We start from the raw sequence: 25,239 nt of genomic DNA, 5'->3' as shown, positions 1-25,239 counted from the left end.
ACTCTAGCTATGCCACTGATCAGTAGGCCATGGAGAATGACTTTTGGAGGGCCTAGCAAAGTATAATATTCTTTTGCTAAGATTAGAATATTGCTTACCATTAAATGCCCTACTTTTACCACAAAACCCACAGATTGCAAGTCACCCAAAGAAAATTCTAAGGTTCTAAGGTTCATCATCTTCTCCCTTCCCAGTAAACATCATTGCTACACATTTCAAAAAAATGATTACCATTTACTACATGGTCTGGGGCTATATTTTGGTTGTTTGTTCTACAGTTTGCATTTGAAAGTTGGTATCCTACAATTCCACCAGAGTGGGTGGTGTTACATAATTATGTATGCAAATGTTATTTTTATCAGCATACAGATGTGTACCTATAATTCATGGACCTTTGTCCTGATTTTTGATGTTACCAGGTTGAGAGGTATGATAAGGTCACAACAGATATGACCAAGATGTTGGGTGAGCAAGGAGAAGAAATACCTACTGAAGGTAATCAAAGCTATATGAAAAGAAAGGCATATTTCACATGACTGTAGAATAATCATTATTGCCAGCATTGAAGAGCAAAGGGGACATTCACAACTTTGGGCAGTATGGCGGTATCAAACTCCTGTCACACTGTATGAAAGTTGTTTGGAGATTGTGAGTGATAAACACCTATGCAGAGTAGTAGAACATAAGAAGGGAGATGTGCAGTACAGATTCAGGTGAAGATGCAGCACAAGTGACCCACTGTTTGCAGTGAGACAGATAGAAGATGCTAGAGATGAGGAAAGGGTTCAACTACTGAGCATTCCTAAACGTGAAGAAGGCATATTACAAGAAAGTTGATTTAGGCAGTGCTGTGGTGGTTTTAAGTCCCAGAACACTGGTAGAAATAGTGCAGGGTTTGCACAAGGACCCGTTGACTGAAGAATGTAAAGTGTTTGGCCTCAAAATGGGGCCCCAAGTGGTCATGGGTGCACATAAATGTTCAACTTGGAGCCCACTGCTGTTCATACTAGTGATGGACTAAATCAGCAAACAGGTCAGAGGGGACAGATCAACAAAGCCACTGTATGCAGATGGTGTTGCATTACAGGCAGACACTGAGCAAGAACTTCAGAAAAGGATAGAATAATAGAATCCAAAACCGAATGCACATGGAATTAAACTAAGTACTGATAAGACACTTGTAATGGCAGAAAATGGTGGAAATAAGAAGAAGTTGAGAACTGAGATAGAAGGGAAAATAGTGGAAAAGGTTAACAGTTTCAAGTATCTGGGATGGATGGTTGAACAGAAGTGAAGCCTGAATGTGGAGGTCAAAACTAGAATAAGAGGGGCTGCAGCCAACTGGCACAAAATGTCAGAGGTGGTATATGTCAGAAAAATGCCAAAGAAGCAAAAACTATGGTAAACAAAAGAGTGGTTTGACCAATTCTGTTGTATGGTATAGAAACCTGGGCATTAAAGCAGAGCAGCTGAGAAGGCTAGGGGTGATGGAGATAAAGTGCTTGAGAAGGATGGTAGGATGCACACTGCTGGACAGACAAATAAATAATGAAATTAGAGCAGAAGCCAGAGCAGCTCTGATTGTAGAATATGTCAAAGAGAACAGATTACAGTTGTTCAGGCACATGTGCAGAAAAGCAGAATACAACCTAGTGAAGAAGATTTGGAACAAACAGGAAGAAGGCAAAAGGAAGTGTGGTCATCCAGCAAAAAGGTGGATGGATTGTGTGAGGGAAGACTTGTAACAATCAGCCATGAATGTCAAAGAATGTAGGAGAGTGGCATCGATTAGAGGAAGATGAAGTTGACATGGCACCCTGCCCCATGTAGAAAATGGGAAAATGGAGAGGGGTAGTGCAACCCTTGTAAGGGGAATTAATGAAAATTTATAAAGTTTTGCATGCATGAAAGACCACAGTGTTCAGTTGCCAAGAAATCTCCCCTTTCGTCTCTGTAACTGTTAGAATGATGCTGAATCTGTCAAGCTATACAATTAATGTAACATTCTGACACCTTTGAATATTAGTCAGGTCCAATGATTTGCATTACTGTCTGTATATATATATATATATATATATATATATATATATATATAATATATTAGACTTGACATGTAAGACTATCTTACTTTCAGAACTTTTACAGTAAACTGTTGTAAAACCCATGAATCTTGTTTATTATTCTCTTTTGATCTAGAATGTAATGATACTGCATGTAGTTGTGAGAAAGGCTACTTGTGGGGACCTGAAATCTGTAGTACTCAAGCATGCTACAATACAACAGTACAATCAGGCTGTGACTGTATCAAAAATACTTCAATGGATGGGGTCTGTGAACCTATTGTACCAACAACTACAACAACAACTACTACAACTACAACACCGACAACTACTACTACTAGACCAACAACCACAAGTACTACTTCTACTACTTTGACAACTACTACCACTACACCAACTACCACTACATCAACTACTACTACACCAACTACTACTACTACGACTGCTACCACCACAACTTCAACAACTTCTGCTCCGACCATCACCACAACATCCCCCACTACAACCAAACCACCAACAGGTAAAAACTTTTAACTAAAGTTTCTGCCAAACTGAGCACATGTTTTAAGGATTTAATGTTTGTGTGTGCATGTGTGCGTGTGTGTGCGTGTTTGCATTTTTTTTCAGAAATACTATGTAGTGAGCATTTATTTTTATTTAAACAATAATGCACTTTCTGAATCAGGGTTACCAGCAGTATAACATGTTAGAATATTTTTTTTCAGAAGTATGTTTTCTCATATGTACTCTTACAGGCCAGTGGGACATTGAATAAAAATCTATGATACATACTTTGTTGATATCTTTAAAGGGCAATACATATGTTAGCAAAAGAGGGGTCAAACAATAAATCCATAGGAAATAAGTTGCAGAATAAAAGTATTTTTCATTTTCTTGTACAAATAAAACATACCCATGCAAATTATAAGCACTGAATAAGTGTGATAACAAGAAAAAGTAACCTGTACCCACAATGTGCTGGCTTTAAACCCACTTTCAGACTCAAAATGTACTATGTGTTTAGTCTCACCAAATAAGAATAAAAGGAAACATTGGTGTCTTTGAAATAAAAACTTTTCTTTTCATGGAATTTATGATACTCCTGAGTCAGAGTATATTTAGCGAAGAGGGCTTGGGGGTAAAACCCTCTCATTAAGGATTGTGGAAAACAGCACAGAACCACCATACAAAAACATTTGTTTTAGATAAATTCATTAGTAGTCTTTTATTATCTATTTTATGCATTTCCAACATTGCCAGTAGTCATTGCTTCATACTTACTTTGTGTTGTTTTGAAGATGTTTGAGGAATCTTCATAAGGCTACATTGTCATGTTTATTTCCTTATTGGTACTTAACATTCATAAAAATATAAAAAAATTGAGAAAAAAATTGGACAGATGGGGCAAGACAAAGGAACAGATTGGAGTTAAAGGGTATAAGGAAGAGTAAAGCAAAAGCATTACATTCACAAACCACGATGGTAGTATATTTATTTTAGGATGCTGATAGATTTTGCCGCTATACTACTTAACATATGAAGGGTATATCAAGGAATATCACAGTGGTACTTCTATATAATGAAGGGGTCAAACATGGCCATCTGAACATGGGAACATGGATAAGATCTTAGGAAAATGCTAACTAAAATTTGGGTCGATAATGATATCGAGAATAAAAGCCAGCACAGATTTATGGCCGAATAACTCTCAATAAACTATAGTTCTATGGCTGGATGACAGGAAAGGTTGTCAGAAGAAATTACATAAATCTGATAGATATAGGCTGCCTCAGGTTAAGGTGTTCAACTCTATCAATCACAGACACGATCAAATGATGGCCTAGGCAAGCTAAAGGACCAGTACCCCCAGCCATTCCAGTGCCCTATTACTTGTCTCTCTCTCCTCTGAATCCACAGAGAGGCCTCCACCCCCACTGGCAGTTATAGCACTTTGTTGACTGTATACACTTCTTGTTATGAAGAAATTAATACTTTGCTGTAAGCCTTGGATGACCAATTCTCAGCAATGTTTTTTTTTTGTCTATCACAAGATTTTGGACAAATAAATGTGGATTTTACCTCTGATATTGTAACAGCACAATGCATTTATTAATTCATGTAGTCTGCATTTGACCATATGAGAAAAAGAAAATGTACATTTGTTGCAGAGCAAATATTATGAACATTATTCCAGCTATCTGATTGTAATACATAAAAACTCCAACAAATAGCTACAATAGGTCTGATGTAAAACTATAATATTAGAGCATCTTCTGTGTGGAGACATGCGTGAATGGGCATACCTTCGTTGAAGGTTGTGCATCACGGCTGGCAACTCGGCACGTAAAATAAATCTACTGCCAATCATTAGCGGACCAGAGTTCCACTGTGGCGGCCCCTAACCGGGAAAAGCCAAAAGACACAACGACATAGTACTGAAAGCCAAATCATAAGTTGAATTAATTATTTTCTGTGTACAGATTATCCTTGCAGAATAAGTCTTTTTCTATAGTCATGGATTATCCCTCCAGTAACTATTCAGAAATCATATAAACTACCTAAAAAGTTGATTTTTTGCAGCAAAGTATTTGATCCTTTTTAAACAGATTCCTCCTTTCAGATGAATATTTCCTGATTGGGATCCCCTCTAATATGTGACTGGGTATGCTTCTGCTGTTTGTGATCAAAATTCTGAAACAGTAATGTGTTTCATATTTTTACACACACACACACACACACACACACACACACACACACACACACACACACACACACACACACACACACACACACCAACACAACACACACACACACACACCGCAACACCACACACACACACACCGCAACACCAACCACACACACACCGCAACACCAACCACACACACACCGCAACACCAACCACACACACCGCAACACAACACAAACACAGCAACACACTCACCACAACACACACACACACACACACACACACACACACACACACACACACACACACACACACACACACAGACACACCACAACACAACACACACACACTTTTTCTCACCACAAAGTAACCATTTCTGACTGTGAGCATCTCCAAGTGTTAGCTATGTAGAAATTTCTATACCAGCAGGAAGCCTCAGTCCTAGACAAAAATAAAGAATTTCCCCATTGGAAAGCAGCAACATTTGATATGTTACAATATAGGCCACTGTTCATCAAACAAGTCACTGTACTGTTTATAAGTAGCAATCTGACTTGGATTATACATCCTACTCAGAGCAGACATATTGCCTTCCCACTAAGGCAACATTTTATCTGTTAATATGAGGCCCATCATGGTCATAGCTTTCTAGTCAGAGTGATACACAGTTGCTAAATTATAATGTTGTACAGACTGAGCACTAAATCAGGAATTCTTTTGTTGGAGAGGCCCCTCTGTGCTCTTGTGGGAGGAAGGTACAGTTTGGACTGATCTAATTGAAGGTCACTGTAACAGGGCTCAGTTTTGAGCTTTAGGATTGGTTAATTTGTTTCCAATTATTTCCTTGTTTGTTATAAAAGCTCCACATTTGCATGGGTTTACACTTGCTTTAACAAAGCTCCAGTGAGTTTGGTAACCTGCCTCTGCTCCACTGATCTTCCAAAATTACTGTGTGATCAATGAATGCTAAGTGCCTTATTTAAACTGTTTTCAACACTTGTACTGTGTTTTAATTGTATTTGCTGCAATTTCATCTGTTTTTTATTGTTTTCACTGTGTGTATTTAAAGTGTTCTGATTCTTGGTTGCACTTCTATTTGCTGTAGCATAGGCTAGATTCAGACCTGCTGAATCTAGTTCTGGTTGTACAGATGGAGTTCAAATCAGGAAATCTTTTGTTGGAGAGGTCCCCCTGGGCCCTCATGGGAGGAAGGTACAGTTTGGACTTATCTAATTGAAGGTTGCTGTAATAGGGCTCACTTTTGAGCTTTAGGATTGGTTAAATTGTCTCCAACTGTTTTCCTCTTGTTTGTGCATAGTGCACCTTTGCACATTGATGTGCAAAGGGGGTAACCCTTGTCAATTATAGATGCAAAAGTTAGTAGCAATCAATTTTTCCTTAGAAGCGGCACTCGGTAGGACCACTCCTTTTCCTCCTCTACTCAGTAACAGGTCTAAACCTAGCATTATGGATGGTCAGACTACCCGTGTTTCTCCTGCTGACCTGTTTGATATGTGTCTCTTGAGATAGTGCAGCAACTGCCTCATGTACACAGACAACCCTCAACTACTAAATCACTCTAGTACAGAGTGCATGAGATGTATCTACACCAAGAAGCCTGAAACCCTGCTCTCTCATGCACGAAACAGTAACACTGAAGAGATTATCAGTTTACACACCACAACTCATGCACAAAGCTTCAACTCAACACATAGACCATTAAATGTGAAGGTACTCTTCAAACATTTACCTAAACACCACAGACCTCCTAAGCACAAGGTTGCTACACCTGACACAGCACCCAGAGCACTCAAGACACATAACAACCAACAACAGTGTTGCACCAACTAGACCCCTAAGGCACAATTTTCTTGCTGTTGGACATTGTATAGTCAGACACACTAATGTCCTGCTCACCAGGTTAGATAAGGAGAAAGTCACGGTCAGGTGTCTGTCCAGTGCTAGGATTTGTCAGATCACACATGCACTCAAGTCACTCAACAAGAACCATTATGACTCAGTCATAGTTCATGTTGGTGTGAACAACTTGAAATGTACCTCACTGGACTATCTGAAGAGAGACATGATTAAGTCCTCTGAATATGTGTCCCAGGAATATATGTCCCTAGCCTTGAGCAGCATTTTGCCCTGACCTAGAATGATGCCATAAAATAAACAAAAAATGATTGACTTTAATAATTGTCTTAATTTCTGGTGTCATTCAAGGGCAATCCATTTTCTGTCAGCCTGGGATGACATGGTTGATAGACCTCACTGCTTTGCCAGAGATAGTCCTTACCTGGCACCTCTGGGCTTTTGGATGCTGGCTAAGGCTCTTGCCTCCCTTATATTGCATTTTTAGGCAAGGTCTCAAAAACAAAACTTCTGATTTGAAAATATGTACCATAAACAAAATAACTGTTATGCTACTGAATGCTAGGAATTTAAACCAAAAGCTGCCCTCTCTGGAAGCATTCCTTTCCTTGGATGGTGTAAATTGCAAGCTACAATGCCTTACACACCTTCAGACTGCAAAATGAAAGTGTGAGAACAAAAGGTGGAGGAGTATCTGTCTACATCAAAGATAAATACTCCTCCATACTGGTTAGACAAGATAACTCTATGGAGCTACTGCAAATTCAGATTACTGTGGGTAAGACCCCCCCCCCCCCCCCTTGAAGTCATCACTAGTTACAGATCCCCATCCATGAACCAAGATGCTCATGGATTGTATTTGGCTTTACTTGAGTCAATCAAAATACAACATAACACTCTTGTCATGAGGGATTTTAACTACCATACTATCAACTGGGAAAACCTATTCAAGCCCTAAATTACTTGCACTAAAGATCCTTGACTTTGTTACCTCGAATGCCCTGGAAATAATTGTAGAAAATCCTAAAAGGGGCTCAAGTATACTTGATCTGGCTCTCACCAAAATGAGAGATTATTGCACTCCCGTTAAGTATATGACCCTCATTAGTAAAATCTGATCATAAGTCAGTCACTTTTGAAGTAGCAATAACCCCAGAATCCATCAAAGGTGAAGTCAGAGTAAGAAAACTTCACTAAAGCTGACTATACTCTTCTAAGGTTTGGCATAAATGATTTCCAAGCCCCAGTCTCCTTAGATGGTCTTGGCAACTATACTAAAGTATACTCCAATGCCCTATACCAACACTTATATAAATGTATAGGCTTGGCTTTGCCGGCTAGGACCAAAGTAAGAGTCTCAAGAAAAAAACAAGACACCCTGGTGGACATCTCACAAAAATAAACTATACAAAAAGCATAAGAAGTTGTTGTCGAAAAATACCAAAGGGGGGTCCCAGCACTGGAAAAGCACCCTCCTAAGCCTAAATAAACAAATAAGACAACTTATAAAAATCTGTTAGGGCATCTTTGAGAAAAATTTAGCAAGCACAGCTAAGGATAACTATAAGGCTTTTTCAGCTACATTCATTGCCTGAAAGGTAGGATCCAGACATGTGCTGAACTAGTGACAAATGATATCACACACACTGATCCAGAAAAAATTCTAACCTAAAAGCGGACTGGTTTGGTGAAGATTTATACCCTTTATCACCTCCAAACATAGCACAAACCATACCTTCAAAATCTCCCCCACCCTATATACAGTATCTAAAGAAAAGGTCATCAAAACTCTGTCTAAGGCAAAAACAGACCTCTATGGGTCCTGATGGCATCCCAGGCTGCATTCTAAACAGACTAAACAGGAATTCTCAACCCCCTTAGGCATCCTATTTAAACACAGCCTGAATGCAGAATTTGTCCTGGCTGAATGGAAAACCATGACCATTATGCCCTTCACAAGGGCAGTTTAAGAACAGATCAGAGTAATTATAGTCCCTTAAGTCTGATCAGCCTTATCTGCAAGGCCGTGGAACGTATCATCATGGACCCCATACATAAGGATATAGATGACCTCCCAACTTTTGTTCCAACCTAGTTCAGCTTTGTAAAGGGTTAATCATGCCTGTTAAACCTGGTAGACCTTTTCAAAAATGTGAACAGTACCAAATATGAAGTCAAATCTGTGCACACAGCATCCCTGGAATTGGCAAAGGTGTTTGGCACAATCCTTCATTCAGGCTTTACTGGCAAACCCAACCACCTAAATGTAAACTCCTTTCATGTTAGGTGGGTCACATATTGACTCACTAACCATATACATGCTATCAAAGTGTGTGACTCCACCTCACCCAGCAGACCTGTCATTAGTAGTGCTCCACAAGGGTCAGTACTGGGTCCCCTTTTGTTTGGTATTTACTTCTTGGAAGTAAAGGCCAAAACAAAGAGGCTGTGGCTGACCAAGTTTGCTGACAACAAAAAACATGGAGTGATCATTGACTCCCCAAATGAAGTTAGTGTACTCCCTAATGGGGCTTACACAGACCAACGATTGGTGCCAAAGCCATGGACCCAAACTAAATGCAATAAATGCATTATCATACCCTTCGGTAAAGCAATGTCCCTACCAACTATCAAATAAACAACAAAACCTTAAGTGTGAATGCTGTAGTGAGGGATTTGGACACACAAGTAGACCGCGACCTAAACTTTGACCACCATATGTCCACCAGAGTAAGAACGGCATTCTACTTCATGCATTTGATTAGCAAAGCCATAGCCTCAACTGCAAAAGAGGTTATAACCCCCCCCTCCATACTCATCTGTTATCAGGCCCATAATTGAGTATAATGCCTTCTTTGGTATGTACCATACCAGGCATCTGCAGCAGCTTGAGAGACCCCAACGATTTTAACTAGGAAAATCCAGGGTTTTCATCACATGCCTTAAATGGACAGACTGAATTATTTGTTACTGTACCCAGTAGCATATAGGCTGCTTGGGGAGACTTGTGCCTGGCTTACAGAGCAATCTCTGACCCCAACCTGTTGAAGTTGCACATTTGTAGGTCATATGGGACTAGAATTACCCAGTCCAGTTACATAAATCTGGCCTGCAATTTAAATAGGACATGCTGGAGAGACAAACTCATCTCACAGAGGTTGCCACTTGTCTGGAATCCACCCCAGGGATCACTCCAGTGGCTCTACTTGTTAGAGGCACCAGGAACTAATGGCAGCATGATGCCAGGACACTTCTATGGGCTAGGCCTGTAAAGGCTCCAGGGTCGTTCACCTAGTACACACCTATGAACCTATGGAATAGGCTACAAATTCATGTTAAGGAGAGCACCTCTATGACTCGGGTCAAAAGGAGCCTGGATGAATGGATGGGAAACCAAAAATTACTGGCAGGAATAGCTCCCACATCCTTCTTGGACATGGGCAGTCATTACTAATAATAATCTTAGGCATTGACTAGACTTTTTCTATTGAAATAAAATGGGTGTCAATAGCTTAGTAACATCCTATGAGCCTATGAACCTATGCGAGATATTTGCTGCAAAAATGCAGAGTAGGTACCTTGCTTTTCCAGAGAAAACAGTCCTTAATATGGTCAATCTATCAGTGATATATAAGACTAGTATACTACCTTCAATCCCATGTTGCATTGATCATTACTACTTTACTAAAAAGTCAGTCGATCATTGTAGTGAGTAGTGTGTTGTTAGCACTGTCCACTAATTAAGATATCAGGTCTCCTGTCAGTATTTTTGCAGCACTGTCTGCTTAGTATTTACTTTACCTTACTGTGGTCAGTTTGAACTATATTACAAATGGCCCATCATTTCTATAAGCCAGTACACACTGCCAGCACTATACACTGATAAAATTATTTTGCATCTTGCCAGGATTATTTAAACTAAAAGAAATTGAACTTGGAAAATTATCTTAGCTCTTTTGATCATCTTTATCTCTCAGTGATCCATCTGCAGCTGATCACAAATTGCTGATAAGGATTGGCGACTTGTATATAAGCAACTAGTATCAGTGCTTATGCCACACAGTAATAGGATATGAATTGGTCAGCAATGACAGGATAGGATGTTGAATAGTCATGTTAATTTGTTTCATGCTATCTCAATTCTAGATTCAACTAAAACAAAATGTAAACTGAATAAACAAGTAAAAATAAGAAAAAAATCTGGTAATAAAACCAAACTTCCTTTATTACACAATAATGCATTAAGCACTTTCGTTTCCCAACACTGAGACTTCATCAGACTGAATTGCATATTGAATACATTCAACTTAAATACTTAAATCAACTTGTCACATGGTTTCAGAGGTCAATGCCTTAACCCCTTCCTTCTCCTCTTGGCTGTTTAACCCTGGAGGGTGCCAGGCATTAAGTCTAACCTGCCATGAATACTCAAGCCACCCAAGTTCTTTCTCTGCAATAAATAGTGTTTTGTAACCAGTAATAGCTCCTAGCACAATAAATATGAAATCAGTAAGACAATTTCCCATTTTATAATGTTTTGCCATGGCATTATTTTCATTACCAGTCTCTATTGCCCTTTTGTGCTCATACATTCTTCTATATAGTTCTCTACTGGTACGTCCTACATAACATACCGCGCATGTATAGATGTTGTTGATATTAATTTTAAAATTACTAACAACAATTTCATGAATTCCTTCACAAATCAAATCATAAAATTTACATGCATAACATTTTTGCATACTACCACTGCTTGCATTTGTTCGTCTCGTCCCAACTGATTTTGAAATAAATTCTTAAAACTTTTCCCTCTTTTGTGCACAAACCTGGGACCATCTCCAACTGCTTTGTAAACCTCTTCACTGCTTTTTAAAAATTTCCAATTGTTATTAATTTGTTTTAAGGCTACTGAATCAACACTATTGGAAATTTGCAAAGCAGTCCTGTAATTTTTTTGACATCCACTTTGGAAAGAAAACTGTCATTCTTCCTAAACTCACTTATCTCTTCAAATTTGTTTCTAACCAATTTCTTGGAATAACCTCTGGCTACAAATTTGCAACACAAATGTTCACTTTCACTATAAAAATCTGCATCATTAGTAGTTAATTGATGGACCCTCATCAACTGTCCCTTTACTATATTTTCTTTAATATTCATAGAATGCATACTAGAAAAATGCAGGTATGCATTATTCTGCACATTCTTTTTATTGATTTTAGTTGACAACTTACCTTTGTCTGGTCACCTTAGATATAAGATCTTTATATAGAGTAATTCCTAATGAAGAGTGCATGGAAGTGGTCAGGTTAAAGTTGCTAGCCTCATGACTTTTTTTCCAAAAAACACTATCAGCTTGCTAATGGAAATGTTAGATATTATTCTTTGTTATAACTTTTTAAAGTTTAACAAAGATATTTACCATCAAAAAAATGAAGTGGCAATGGGTGCAGCGATGGCACCCAGTTATGCCAATATTTTTTATGAATAGCTGGTAAAGAATGTACATTCTAGTTGACAAATTTATGGACATTATTTGTTACAAACATTTTATTGATTACCTTTTTATTGTGTGGAGAGGGAGAATAGACTCCTTGAGAGTTTTTACAACACACATTAATAGTGCCAATACATATTTACAGTTCACGTCAGTCTGGGATGAGATGAGTATATCATATCTAGATGTAACAATATTTAAAGACAAAGGTAAGCTGTCAAATAAAATAAATTTACTGTCTGACAATTGACATAAAATGGACATAGCTTTTACATATTGTCTGAACAACATTAAAGTCTTCAGTAAGTTCTCAAAGTGTAGCATCTCACATTAGCTAATGACAGACAACCTGTACACATCATCATCTGGGTTTCATTTGTGTCATTAGTATTTTTCTGCTCATATAGATTTTTATGTAAAATACATATCTTGTAAATATAAATGAAGTACTTAAACTCTGTTTGCACATTGTTTTACTGTTGTATTAGTCTGCCCATTTACCTTTGCACCTGAACATCACCTTCCTGTGGTTATATTTCATGTGTAAAAATTTTAAACAAAAAAGATATCTGGAAAAAAAGACAGATGAATAATGTAATTTTTGCTTTGCAGCAATTGTTTTACCAATGTCCATAAGGATGACTAAGGACTTTGATCCTAAACTTTCAGACAAGTCTTCAGCAATTTACAAGGAATATGAGGGTGTCTTTAAAACTGCGGTACGTATTTTTATTGGGTTGGGCTTACAGTTTATATTTGAAGTTTTATTAAATGGCTGAGATTATTCTACTGAATCAAAGTGTTTAATAGTCAAAATTCAAGATTTGCTGTTTAAGATCTAAACATAATGTATTTTCCCTAATGGAATGCTATTAAACTGTTGCAAGGTATCTAAGTGTATATATTATATTGGACACATTTTATTGGTACAATAGTTAAACACCTGTATTACATTTTTTGAAACATGGGTTTAAGAAAGAATTTAAAAAGCTAGAATCCCAGAGCATAAGAATTGTGTAGGACCAATGATCTGAAAAACTATTTTCCCCTTATAAAGTTAGACATTTGGGTGTTATATTTTTTGTAACTTTGAGAAACAACTTAGGAATGTCACATTAAGGAATCACACATCCCAGTTACTGTATGTTACATAATGGAGTTCATGATGCTAATGAATCTTCACCAGTTGTGGTAACCACTGATTTTAAGAATATTCAAGTGAGACCTTAGAAGTCTAATATCTGGCCCTTTCTCCCTCCCTTTTTAGATTCCCCTTTTTAAAATTCAAGTCTAGCCCATGGTATAAATTAACAGAGGTTCAGACATTTGTTTCTTTGCATGTACTGAACTCCAAACCAACAAATGTTTATCACACACTAATGAGGTTTAAAACAGTATTGCATGCATGTGCCTTCTAGGCTATTGCAGTGATTTGTCCTGTAACTTTAATCTTTAATCTATTTATGTCAGCCAAGGGTAACCCCAACTTGGAGCAAAGCTGCTTGAAAATGAACATGCCTTCCAAAGCATCATATTAACCCTCCCCCACTATCAGGAAATCATCTAGGTAGTTGTACTGCTGACTGTCAGAAGACTCACTTTGGCCAACACCAATGTAAAGCTGTGCTAAATATCTCAAATGTTGCACAAGCTACAGCACACCCTATTGGCATTGCAGTTTCAAAAATGTGTTGCCAATCAACTGAAAACATAAATAAGACCAATCGTCTTCTGTTCTCATGGAAAGAAGAAGATAAAAAGTGGATTGAATATCCATCTTATGCAGCCAGCTTGGTGTCAGTAAAATCACTAACTGAATCCCCTGCTGGGTGGGACAAGTGATGAACCAACCTGAATTCACCCCCCCCCCTGTTTTATGGGAACCAGACCAATCAGAGAAATTTTAAATAAAGGTCAGGGAGGGGTGGAAAACGGGACAATTATCCAGACAGCTAATTGCTCTTTCTCTATCAATCTAGCAGCAAAGCGTTCATGTCCTTTGATGGATGACAGCTTGTTAACTAACTTCGAATCTAACATGGCTGTGAAGTGAATAGGAAAACCTTTGCAGAAGCCTTTAAGAAGAGTGGCTGCTACCCTGTGATCTGGGGAAACCTGACAGTAGGCAGAAAGATGTATCTAGACAAATGGAGGATAAGCACCCTGTTGTACATTCAAGTCCCCTACTAAGAACCCCCTTATATCCATGAAAAGTTGGCTTGGCTCAGAAGGAGGTCTTGCACCACTTACCAATTTATCCTTCAGTTGTGCCCTCCTCCAAATTCAATGAAGGTCATTTGGAATTCGGGCTCTGCTCAGCTGCCCCAACCATTTCTAAATCAATTAGCAAGATTTGTGATTCCTGCATCAGACTCAGCCATCTTTGTTTAATAGCTGCACCATATCTGAACCTGAAAAATAGAAAAAAATAGCATAGGGAAACAACAAGTATAAAAAATGTGGGGTAGGGGGAGGAAAATCTGACAAACTAAAACACGCAGGTGTTCTAGTTAGCATTTGAAAAACAATAAATGCTAAGATGCTGTGCTGCTGTAAGGCTCTAGAATATATGTTCTTCAGGATGTTTTCTTGCTCATCCCTTGCCTAAAAAATGCCACTGTGACTAAAAACAACTGAGCTGCTGCTGCAGATGTTTCAGAATGCCATGTACTATACAACCACTCTTTCAAAACTAAAGATGTGTACAACCTTCTTTAAATGAAAGAAAAATGCAGCTTAACTAACAATCAAGATCTAAGGTAATCATTATCTGCTACAGGTTACCCAAAATGTCATGCCCAAAAATTTAAGAAAATGACACCAGCATTACAACTTCATTATAAAATTACTGTGCCCAAGATACTATCATACACATATTTATATAATGCCATTTAACCTACACAACACTCCATCTAGAACATAATAATAAAACATTGACTGGATTACCTGTAGTTAAACTCCAAACTTTACCCCCATAATAACTCAACATTTCACAAAAGTGAGATGCAGCTACTGGTCCAGATTAACACTTACCTGCAACTTGCATTTAAATCAAAATGTTAAAGCAAACATGATAGGATCTATGCCCCACACTACTGAGGCTCCCAAACCCAACATGTCCTAATTGACAAAAACATATTTAAAACTGCATAAGATACTACCCTAAAAAACTCCACTGAAATAATGGAGCAAACCACATGCAGCAAAATCATACAAATTCCAACAGTCATAAAGTAGGCTCTAACACAATGTTTTAACTGTGCCATCTTTGTATGACAGGTAAGCATGACTTCCAACAATCTCCAATGATATCCAATCCAAGAAGGCAGGCAAAGACAGGTCACACACAACAATGAAAAACTTTAATGTACTACTGTATTGTATTACAGGGTTAAGTGCTTTCATCTATAAATTCAGACTTCATCAAAATCACAAATTGAACCTATGTGAACATTTAAATATCCCACCCCGTGTGTCATGTGACCATAAACAGCTAATAATAAAAAAAATGATTAAGACATTTAAAACAATTTTAAGATCTTAAATAAAACGATGTAAATAAATCTCAAGTTTAAACTATATAGAACTTCAACTTAAGCAAACATCCAATTGAAATATGTTCATTTAAACCGGGGGTGTGGGCATGGCATTTAATTTGTGTTGCCATCGCAACTCCCTCGCTTCAATCAAATCTTCCCGTGGCCCCCCCTAAGATTGCTAACAATGCCATCTAAAACAAAAAAACAAAACATTTTGTCAAGGTAAGTTGTAGTGTGTTTGGCCAAAGATTTTTTGAAATTCATCTTCCTTATATCTAACACATGTTCATATATTCTCTCACTTAACTTTCTTTGGGTTTGCTCTCATAAAAAAAATTACATTTTTGACAAACAGATAAATACACCACCCCCTGTGTATTACAGTTACAGAAGGACTTGGTTCTGATTGTTATTTCATTCACCACTATCTGGTCAACCACCAAAACATATTTACATTGACTACAAAAGCTATATTTGTGGGTGCCTGTTTTTTTGTTAATGATTAACCCACTCTGATCAGTGTTCTGTTCCAAAAAGTTTTTTCTTATAGATCTACCTCTCCAGTAAACAATGACTGGTCTACTTCCAATTTTGTCCAAAACAATAAAACAAGAAAAAACAGACCAGTTCTTCATCAACACATCTCTAGTGTAAATGTCTTCTAACCAATATTCTGTTAAAAAAGCTGGGTGGTGGTTCTTTGTTGAGGCGGTGTTATGGTTGAACATTTCTAATACTGTATTAAAAGTAGATTTTAATAGCGGGAGGATTTCTCCCTTCTCTATCCTATTGACCACCTCCAACATTACAGTGGAAACCATCATTTTAGGGTAACCCCTTGCAAAAAACATTTTCCTGAAGTCTTACTTTCTGATCTGAATTGGTTGTCATCAGAAACTATCCTGGATAATCAAATGTATTGACCTTTTAATATACCATGTTTTTAATGCAAAGGTTGATTACTCTCATAGTGTAGTAAACTATTACAGTATGTAGGTTTCCTGTAAATTGTGCTAACAAAACATTGCTCAAGATCATTTTTGGAGAGCTTTATGTCTAGGTACCTTCTACAATCATATTTGTAGGAATAGGTGAATTTTAAAAAAATAAGTGGTGGAGTTTAAATAATCAATAAAACTGGGGATCTCACAGTCAGGCCTGTCCCACACAATAAAGATGTCATCAAGAAATTGAAGATATAACTTACAGGGCTTAATGGAAATTCTTTCAAACAAAAACTGCTTTTCCTGTTGGAGGATAATAATATTTGCAAACATTGGGGAGCATGAGGCCTCCATGGCCACACCTTTTACCTGGTAAAAAATACTGTCCCTCCATAAACACAGTTATTTTTAAGAACAATTTTCATACAGGTTACAAAAACATTGATGTCGTTTTTATCAAAACTAGTAGATTCATAAAGGAAATCATGAAACCATGCTAAGCCAATTGAGTGGAGGATAACATTCAATAAGTCAACTACGTCCACTGTGAGGACACCAATGTTCCTAGAATAACTGAGTTTCTTTATTTTCAACAAAACATCCTAGGAATCGTGGCAAAGATGATCAAAAGAATCCAAGGATTGTTTTCTATTTCAAATCACTATACTTGCCAAGGGGGTGGATTTTGGATTTATTTGTTTTTTTTTTTATTTTACATTTGTTAACCGGGAAAGTCTGACTTGGAACTAAGCCAATTTTTGTTGGAGGCCCAGGGAGAAATGCTTCAGATGCATGTCTTTGTAACGTGGGAGGAAACTGGAGCACCCAGTGGAAACCCACACAAACGCAGGGAGGACATTCAGACTCCACACAGAAGGTACCCCAGCTGAGAATTGAACTGAGAACCTCTTGCTCTGAGGCAACAACACTACAGCTGCACCACTGCGCCTTACAAATTACTATCATTAACAATGGGCCTCATTGGTGGATCACTGGTGTTCTTATATATCTTAGGAATTCTGAAAATACAGGGCACAATGGGATATTTAACCTGAAAAAAGTCAAATAACTCAAATCCAATTTCCCCTTGATCCAAAACATCATGTTACAACTAGTCAATCCTGCTATAGGTCAGGTGTATAATGTTAAAGGATGTTTCTTCATATAGGTCACTGTCCAAGAGATAACAATGCATCCTATTTAAATAGTCATTCTTGTTCATGATGACCACTCCTCCCTTATCTGGTTTCATTACTCTTTAGTTTTGATCATGGGCAAGTTCAGACAACAAAGCAAACTCATGGATATTCAAATTATGGCCACTCACAAACTTGAACTTGTGATGCTGAAAAGACCTAAACTTAAACTCCACCAGATGTTTTTCAAATAATACCAAGGGTAAAGTGAGGGGGGATTAAATGTGCTTCTCAGGACATATAAACACCTTTCAAAATTAGACTGACTATTGTCAAACATTAGGCGAAAGTTAAGTTTCCTCAAATATATCTTTAAATCTATCAATAAACTGTCCATCTTGAAACTTGATGAAGGAACAAATGTGCCGCCTCTACTTAAGAAGTTAGCGTGACCAGTAGTACACACAAATTACTAAAATTGTAAAGGAAAAAGTCACCTGCATCATTTTTCACCATGGATGCCCCAGTATTTTCACAGACAACCAAATGTCTAAAACCCAAAGAGTTGTCAGGTAAATTCATATCTAATAAGATTTCAGGTTCCAATAGAACTTCTGTTTTTTCATGTGTTAAAGATTGCTGCTCGGTGTGCTGAAGCAGATCCTGCAGCTGTTCCCTCTTGCTTTTCATACATTCCAATCTTCAGACTAGGTATCTCTCTAAAGGAGGTTGCTCATGAAAATGGTGCTCCTCCTCTTCCTCTTCAAAGGCCTTCTCATTGGTCTCCTCATAAAAGGAGTAGCTTCTATTGGGAGTGAAGGGTTTTGGATATACTCAGCCTGGTCCCATTCAATTTTTTTTCCTTCCTCTTTTTTTATGTTTAGAATTTCCTTTTCAATTCAATTAAAGATATTTAAATAGTCATTGTTGTATTGTGGAAATAATAAGTCTTATGTGATGCACTGGTCAAGTTTATTGCCTTTGGCTGTTAAAACTTCAACTTCCCTTTGGTTATGTTTAACCAAGCATTCTAAAAGCTTACACCTTTGTCAGTCAAATAAAACCAGAAATTCTTTACATATTGGGACTCTGTAGTTAGTCCCATTGGTAATTTCCATAGAAGCAAACCCTTGGGAATTCTCTTTACTTTCAAACACTCACAAAAGTAAAGATTTTCTAATTGTAATTTACGCCACCTGTGGATTTTTTTTTCAAATTTGTCCATAAGCTGTTTTAAAGTAGGTCTGTCATCAGTAACACTGTTGCCAAAGACTAGGGTGCTATTAAGCCAATCGGACAAATTGTCATTGTTATTATTTAAATCAGACTGATTAACTCTTTCATCCTGAGGGTGTCTCTGTGCAGCAGTTAACAGACAGGATGGGGTTTGTAAAAAAATCATAATCACTGTTACGGTCACAGTCATAAACCTGCTAAATGGAATTGACCTTCAGTATTAACTACTGTACTAGCTGGATTAGCAAACCTGCACTAGTAACAATGTTGTCCACACTGGTGCTACCTTGGCTGTTGTTGCCCACAGCTGGACCAGATGATGACATCATAGTAAAGGCCAGGAACCAAAAATACAAGGATAGGCAGGACTTCCAACAGTCTCCAACAATATCCAATCCAAGAAGGCAACCAAAGACAGGTCTCACACATAGTCAGGTAAAAACTTTAATGCACTACTATATCATATCGTATTGTATTACAGGATTAAGTGCTTTTGTCTATAAATTCAGACTTTTTCAAAATAAATCACAAACTGAACCTATGTGAACATTTAAATTTCCCACCCTGCATATCACATGACCATAAAGAGCCAATTATAAAACAAACATAATTAAGACAATTAAAACAATTAGGACAATCTTAAGATATTAAGTAAAAATAATAATAATAAAAAAAACAATACCAAGTTTAAACTATATAAGACTTCAATTTTTGTGTGACCTGTCTCTGGCTGCCTTCTTGGATTGGATATCATTAGAGATTGTTGGAAGTCCTGCCTATCCTTCTGTTTTTGGTTCTCAATAGGTAAGCATCACTGAAGAGAAAACAAATTCTGTTATCCAGACAATAGTTAGAACTCTCAACAACGCTCAACTTGGAAACCATCGACTATAAACTTTTGTTTTATTTTGTTATTAATTTAACATGGTGTTACCAGGTATTTATTTACATAAATAATAAAATTCTTATATGAACAGTGTGCAAAAATGTGCTCCAAAGCACCTTTGAATGAATTGTTAATCTGCCCCATATTATAAAAAAGTATACTTGATATCATATATATATATATATATATATATATATATATATAGAGAGAGAGAGAAAGAGACATACATTTATTTTTTACATTATGAGAGCACCCACCCTTGAGAATGTGTAATGTAAAACTTATGTAGAAAACACTCCCATAACACAATAGTTGCTAATGCCATAACTGTATGTGTTTTTCTTTTTTTATATCTGTATTTTTATACATAATTATTTTATTTTTTTAAATAGAATTGGGAAATAGCCCCTCTCCCCTAGCTATATATATATATATATATATATATATATATATATATATATATATGTATATTGGATCAAGGATCCAAGGATACAAGACCAAGGATCTATTTTAGGCTCTTTTTTATTCTCCATATTTATCAATGATCTGGCTTCTAGCATCCCCCAAGCTGTAACCATACAATATGCTGATGATTCCACTTTAGTCTCCTCAGCCACAAACCTAGCTGAACTTCAAACCCTCACCCAAAATGTCTTTGAGCTTGTAGAAGACTGGTTTTTACAGCGATGTCTCCTCCTCAATCCCAAAAAGACTAAACTACTACTATTTACTCCAGCACAAAAATCTTCTCCTATCCAATTCTCTATCGTATCTAATAATGGCACAGTTATATCTCCTGACACAACAACCAAACTCTTAGAGGTTACTATTGACCATAGCCTTAACTATGACACTCATATTAACACCACTATTAAATCCATAAACAAAAAGCTTGGCTCCATCTACAAAATCAAGCCCTTCCTCACTCCCACAGCCAGAACTACCACAGCCCGCACCCACCTTATCTCTACTCTCTTCTGTGCTTCACCTATATTCACTTATCTTTCAAAAACTAACCTGAACAAATTGACTACCTCCTATAATAGTATAGTCAGATTTGATACCAGCTCCCCATTTAGAACACACCACTGCCTAAATTTAAAATAACTTGGTTGGCTTGAGCTGCAAAATCAGTTCTTAATTCAGCAACTAATTATCACCCAAAAAATCTTTTATTTCCCCGATAAAACACCAGTTCTTACAAATCTTATCAGTCCTTATAAAAATATTTCTAACCTTCGCTCAGCTCAAAAACTTTTAGTATCCATACATAAATCCAACAATAAAGCAGGTGACTCCCTTTTCTCCTATATAGTGGGGAAAACCTGGAACCTACTTCCTGATGAACTCACTAAGATCTCTACTTCACTTTTCAAAAAGAAACTTAAACTTCATCAACCACTGGCTCTGTCCCTGCAGCAACCCTGACTAAATACTCTATCCTCCCATTACTTCACCATCTGACTCTTCCTTAGTTATTCCACCCTTTATTTTTTCATTTTTTTAAACCTCATTCTACATGAAAGTTGGGCCTACTTCACCCAGCTACACTTAATAGATTTCCACCTGCTTCCTGCTCTTCTGAAAGCTTTCCGCACTTTATTTCTCTCTCCTTTTCCTCTTTATATTCTCCTCCTTTACTAGTCTCCTTCCACTCCTTACCTAGACCTATTCTATCATTTTTCCCTCTTCCTACTTGCTCCTCTTAAAAAAAAAAATATATATATATATATTTTCTTTTCAATCCTGTAAATAAGGGAAGTGGTATTTTATCTGTGTTGTTAGCTTATCTACTCTATAATGTATCTGTTAACGAACCTAAATGCCTTGTAACTGTAATTTGTTTAAATTATTTGTTCTTTTGGAGCTTTTCTCCCTGGAACTCTACTGAAAATGGACATATATCCAGCTAGACTAGCCCGGTCAACAAATGTTAAATAAATAAAAAAGAAATATATATATATATATATATATATATATATATATATATATATGCAAAATAAAATCATGTTCTATATACAGAACAGACAATAAAGTAAGCTGACAATAGTATAAGTAGTAAATCTTAGAAGAAATACCAAATTCAGTGAAAATTCTGGATCTCTCTAATATTCATCCCAAATTCAGGATATACCAACAGTTTTTTTTTTTGAAAGCTGCAAAACCAGTGCCCCTGGTTAGAATCCAGAAATAGATCTCCAGTTGTTAAGGATCAATTTATCATGCATATAAATATTTAGATGTATGTATATATGGATTCACTTCATAACACTGAAAGCTGAAAACACTGAAAGTCAAAACACTGAAACCAAAACACTGAAACTTCAAACACTGAAACTTCAAAATCTTGAAAACTCAAAACTCAGAAACTCAAAACACTGAAAACACATATCATACATAGACTTAGTTTACACAACATAAATCATAGCACTTTTCATCAAGTGTAAGCAGGGGGCTGCACCCCCCACACCCCCTGCTACATATATATATATATATATATATTATATATATATATATATATATATATATATATATATATATATATATATATATCAACTCCAAGATTGCACTTCACTACACTAAGTGCAATCTTGGAGTTGATATATTTAAGTAGCAGAGGGTGTGGGGGCACAGTCCCTCACATGTGGGGTGCAGGGGGGTTGCCCCCTTCTTACAATTGGTGGAAAGTGTTATGATTTATGTTATTTAAACTCAGTATATGTATGATATGTGTTTTCAGTGTTTTGAGTTTTCAGTGTTTTGAAGTTTCAGTGTTTTGGTCTTCTATATTATGAAGTTTTCTCATTTTCAGTGTTTTGAGTTTTCAATGTTATGAAGTGAATCCGTATATATATATATATATATATAGAGAGAGAGAGAGAGAGAGTGAGAGAGAGAGTGAGAGAGAGAGAGAGAGAGAAAGACATTAGATGGTACCTTAATAGATGAAAATAGCTGAAGCTGCTTCATAATGAATTTGCCATCTGCCAGGATATGTCACTAAATGAATGTTTTAGAATTCTTACAAGTGTTTACATTAATATTTTTACACTACTCAAATTTGTACTTATGAAGAAGTAAAGAAATGGAGGTCGGTTCAATGTTTTAGTGATTCACTCCAGATGACCAACAACTGAGCAACCCCTTTTGAGGTTATTAAATAGTTTTCTACCAGTTTAAGCTTGCTTCAGAAGTGTAAAAACTGAATCAGTGTTCAAAAGCTTTCATGAACCGATTAGTATTTTAACTTATTCTAATTTCAAGATGTAGACCATTCCAAACCCTTCCTGCCCACTGAAGAAAGAAGTAATTGCAACATTTTGTATTAATCTAAGGCAAACCAATAAGCCGTTACTCCTCTTACCACAATCAGGAACAGTGAAACTAATTTTTAGCACTACATACAAAGTCTTATCCTTAAAGTATTTATATATTAACGCATCTTCATGGATGAATTGGTAGCCAAATGAATATAAAAAAAAGTATGTTTTCGTATGTCTTTGTAGGACTATTGATTTAGGCCCCTGACAGACCTTGTAAATGTCTTTTAAATTCATTCCAGTTTCCTTAACTGATTGGTATTATAAACACATATACTACTGCCATTTTCAATAACAGGTTGCTGAAAAAGGGCTTGGTTTTAATCTTAAATAAAATTAGATAAATTTGTTTAAATCTGTCTGCTCTCATTTATTACATAAGCAAATCCAAGCCATCTGCTGATCTCTGCAGAACTTAAGTAAAATTTTTCACTGTATATTGCACTTTTGAACTGTACATTCACCATAACACTGCTTATTTGAATGTTTTTTTCTGAAATTGTTGCACTTTGCTGTAGAACAGACTAGATTCAGACCTGCTGAATGTAGTTCTGCTTGTATAACTTGAGCACTAAACCAGGCCATCTTATTTTGTAGAGGGTTCTCCTGCATCCTACTTGCAGGAATGTGCAGTTAGAACTCATATGATTGAAGGTTGCAAGAACAGGGTTGTTTTGAGCTTTCTTATTGGTTAATTTGTTCAGATCAGTTTGTGCTCATTTGTTACATATCACTGCATTTGCTCATTGTGCACTGCTGCGCAGCAGTGGGCACCATTTGTGGTTATAAACGCAAACACTTTTGCCTGCAAATTTTCTTTTGGTATTGTGCTGGTGATCCATCAGTGTATTCTCATGATTGTCCCTCTTTAATAGTTGATACTTTCAGAGGAGCTCCTGAGGTACCAACACAGATCCTACCCACTATCCCTTCGTATTTATTGTGCACTTCTCCTGTCCTCTACTCTACTTTACCTGGTCCTTCCTGTCCTATCCTTGTTTTCTAACCACATCAACTTACCTAGCATTATAGATGGACAATTTTCCACAATTTCTCCAGCTGGCCTGGTTATCATGGGCATCCTATTGGCTCATTTACATTGACAACCCACTCCTTCTAGTCCACACAAATTCATTATGTGAAAGGTGCATCTTTATTAAGAACCTAGAATCCAGGCTCTCTCACTCACCAATCAATTCATCTGATACTAAGCAAGTTGTCAGCATGCATACCTTACCTCCTGCACCTACCAAACTAACAGCACATAAACCTACATATGTGGAGGTCCTTACAAGAAGCTTACCTAAACATCAGAGACCTCATAAACACAAGCAGAAGCATAGTTCACATAATACATCCCCTGCGGAACATAGTACACATGATATATTACATACCAGTGTCTCACCAGTCAAGCCCCTAAGGCATAACACAAAAACAAACATCTTAGTCATAAGCAACTCAACTGTGCGACACATGGATGTCCCTTTCACCAGTTGGATAAGGAAAAGTTCATGGTCAGCTGTCTGTCAGGTGCCAGGACTATCCACATTACACACTCATTCAAGTCTGTCAACAACAGGCATGGTTATGACTCCATCATAGTCCATGTTGGTGTGAATGACTTGAGACGTACCTCGCTGGACTATATGAAGAGAGATATGACTGAGTTCTTCGGTTATGTGTCACAGGCAGGCATGTCCCTAGCCTTAAACATCATTTTACATTCGATTAGGATGATAGCTCAGTACAAGCAAAAATGATTGACTTCAATAATTGCCTTAGTTTCTGGTGGCAAAGTGGATCCAGTATCTGTTAGCCTAGGATGCATGGTCAACAGACCTCGATGCTTTGCCAGAGATGACCTTCATCTGTCACCCCTGGGATTTTGGTTACTGGTTAAGGCTCTTGCCATCTCCATAGTGCCTTTTTATACAATGACACAAGAAGAAAATTTCTGACATATAAATACCCTCTAAAAAGATCCTCAAGGTTATGCTGCTAAATAGTAGGAGTCTAAACAAGAAACTGCACTCACTGGAACTAGTCCTCACCCTTGAAGA

General features: G+C 37.1%; 1 protein-coding gene across 1 annotated transcript in view; it reads left to right on the top strand.

The window, feature by feature from the left end:
* The first annotated feature begins 2,200 nt into the window (after positions 1-2,200).
* Positions 2,201-25,239, top strand: part of LOC122794948 (adhesion G protein-coupled receptor F5-like) — a 719,027-nt gene continuing 695,988 nt past the window's right edge. The window contains exons 1-2 of the mRNA XM_044063541.1: positions 2,201-2,580; positions 12,731-12,837. Coding sequence (XP_043919476.1) covers positions 2,319-2,580; positions 12,731-12,837 — 369 coding nt within the window. The 5' untranslated portion in view covers positions 2,201-2,318. The remainder of the gene's footprint in view (positions 2,581-12,730; positions 12,838-25,239) is intronic.

Source organism: Protopterus annectens, chromosome 2.part1 (genome assembly GCF_019279795.1).
Source record: "Protopterus annectens isolate FY-2018-M chromosome 2.part1, PAN1.0, whole genome shotgun sequence".
In the NCBI taxonomy this organism is placed as follows: Eukaryota; Metazoa; Chordata; order Ceratodontiformes; family Protopteridae; genus Protopterus; species Protopterus annectens.
The sequence above is the reverse complement of the archived record's forward strand: the minus strand, read 5'-3'. Positions and strand labels throughout refer to the sequence as shown.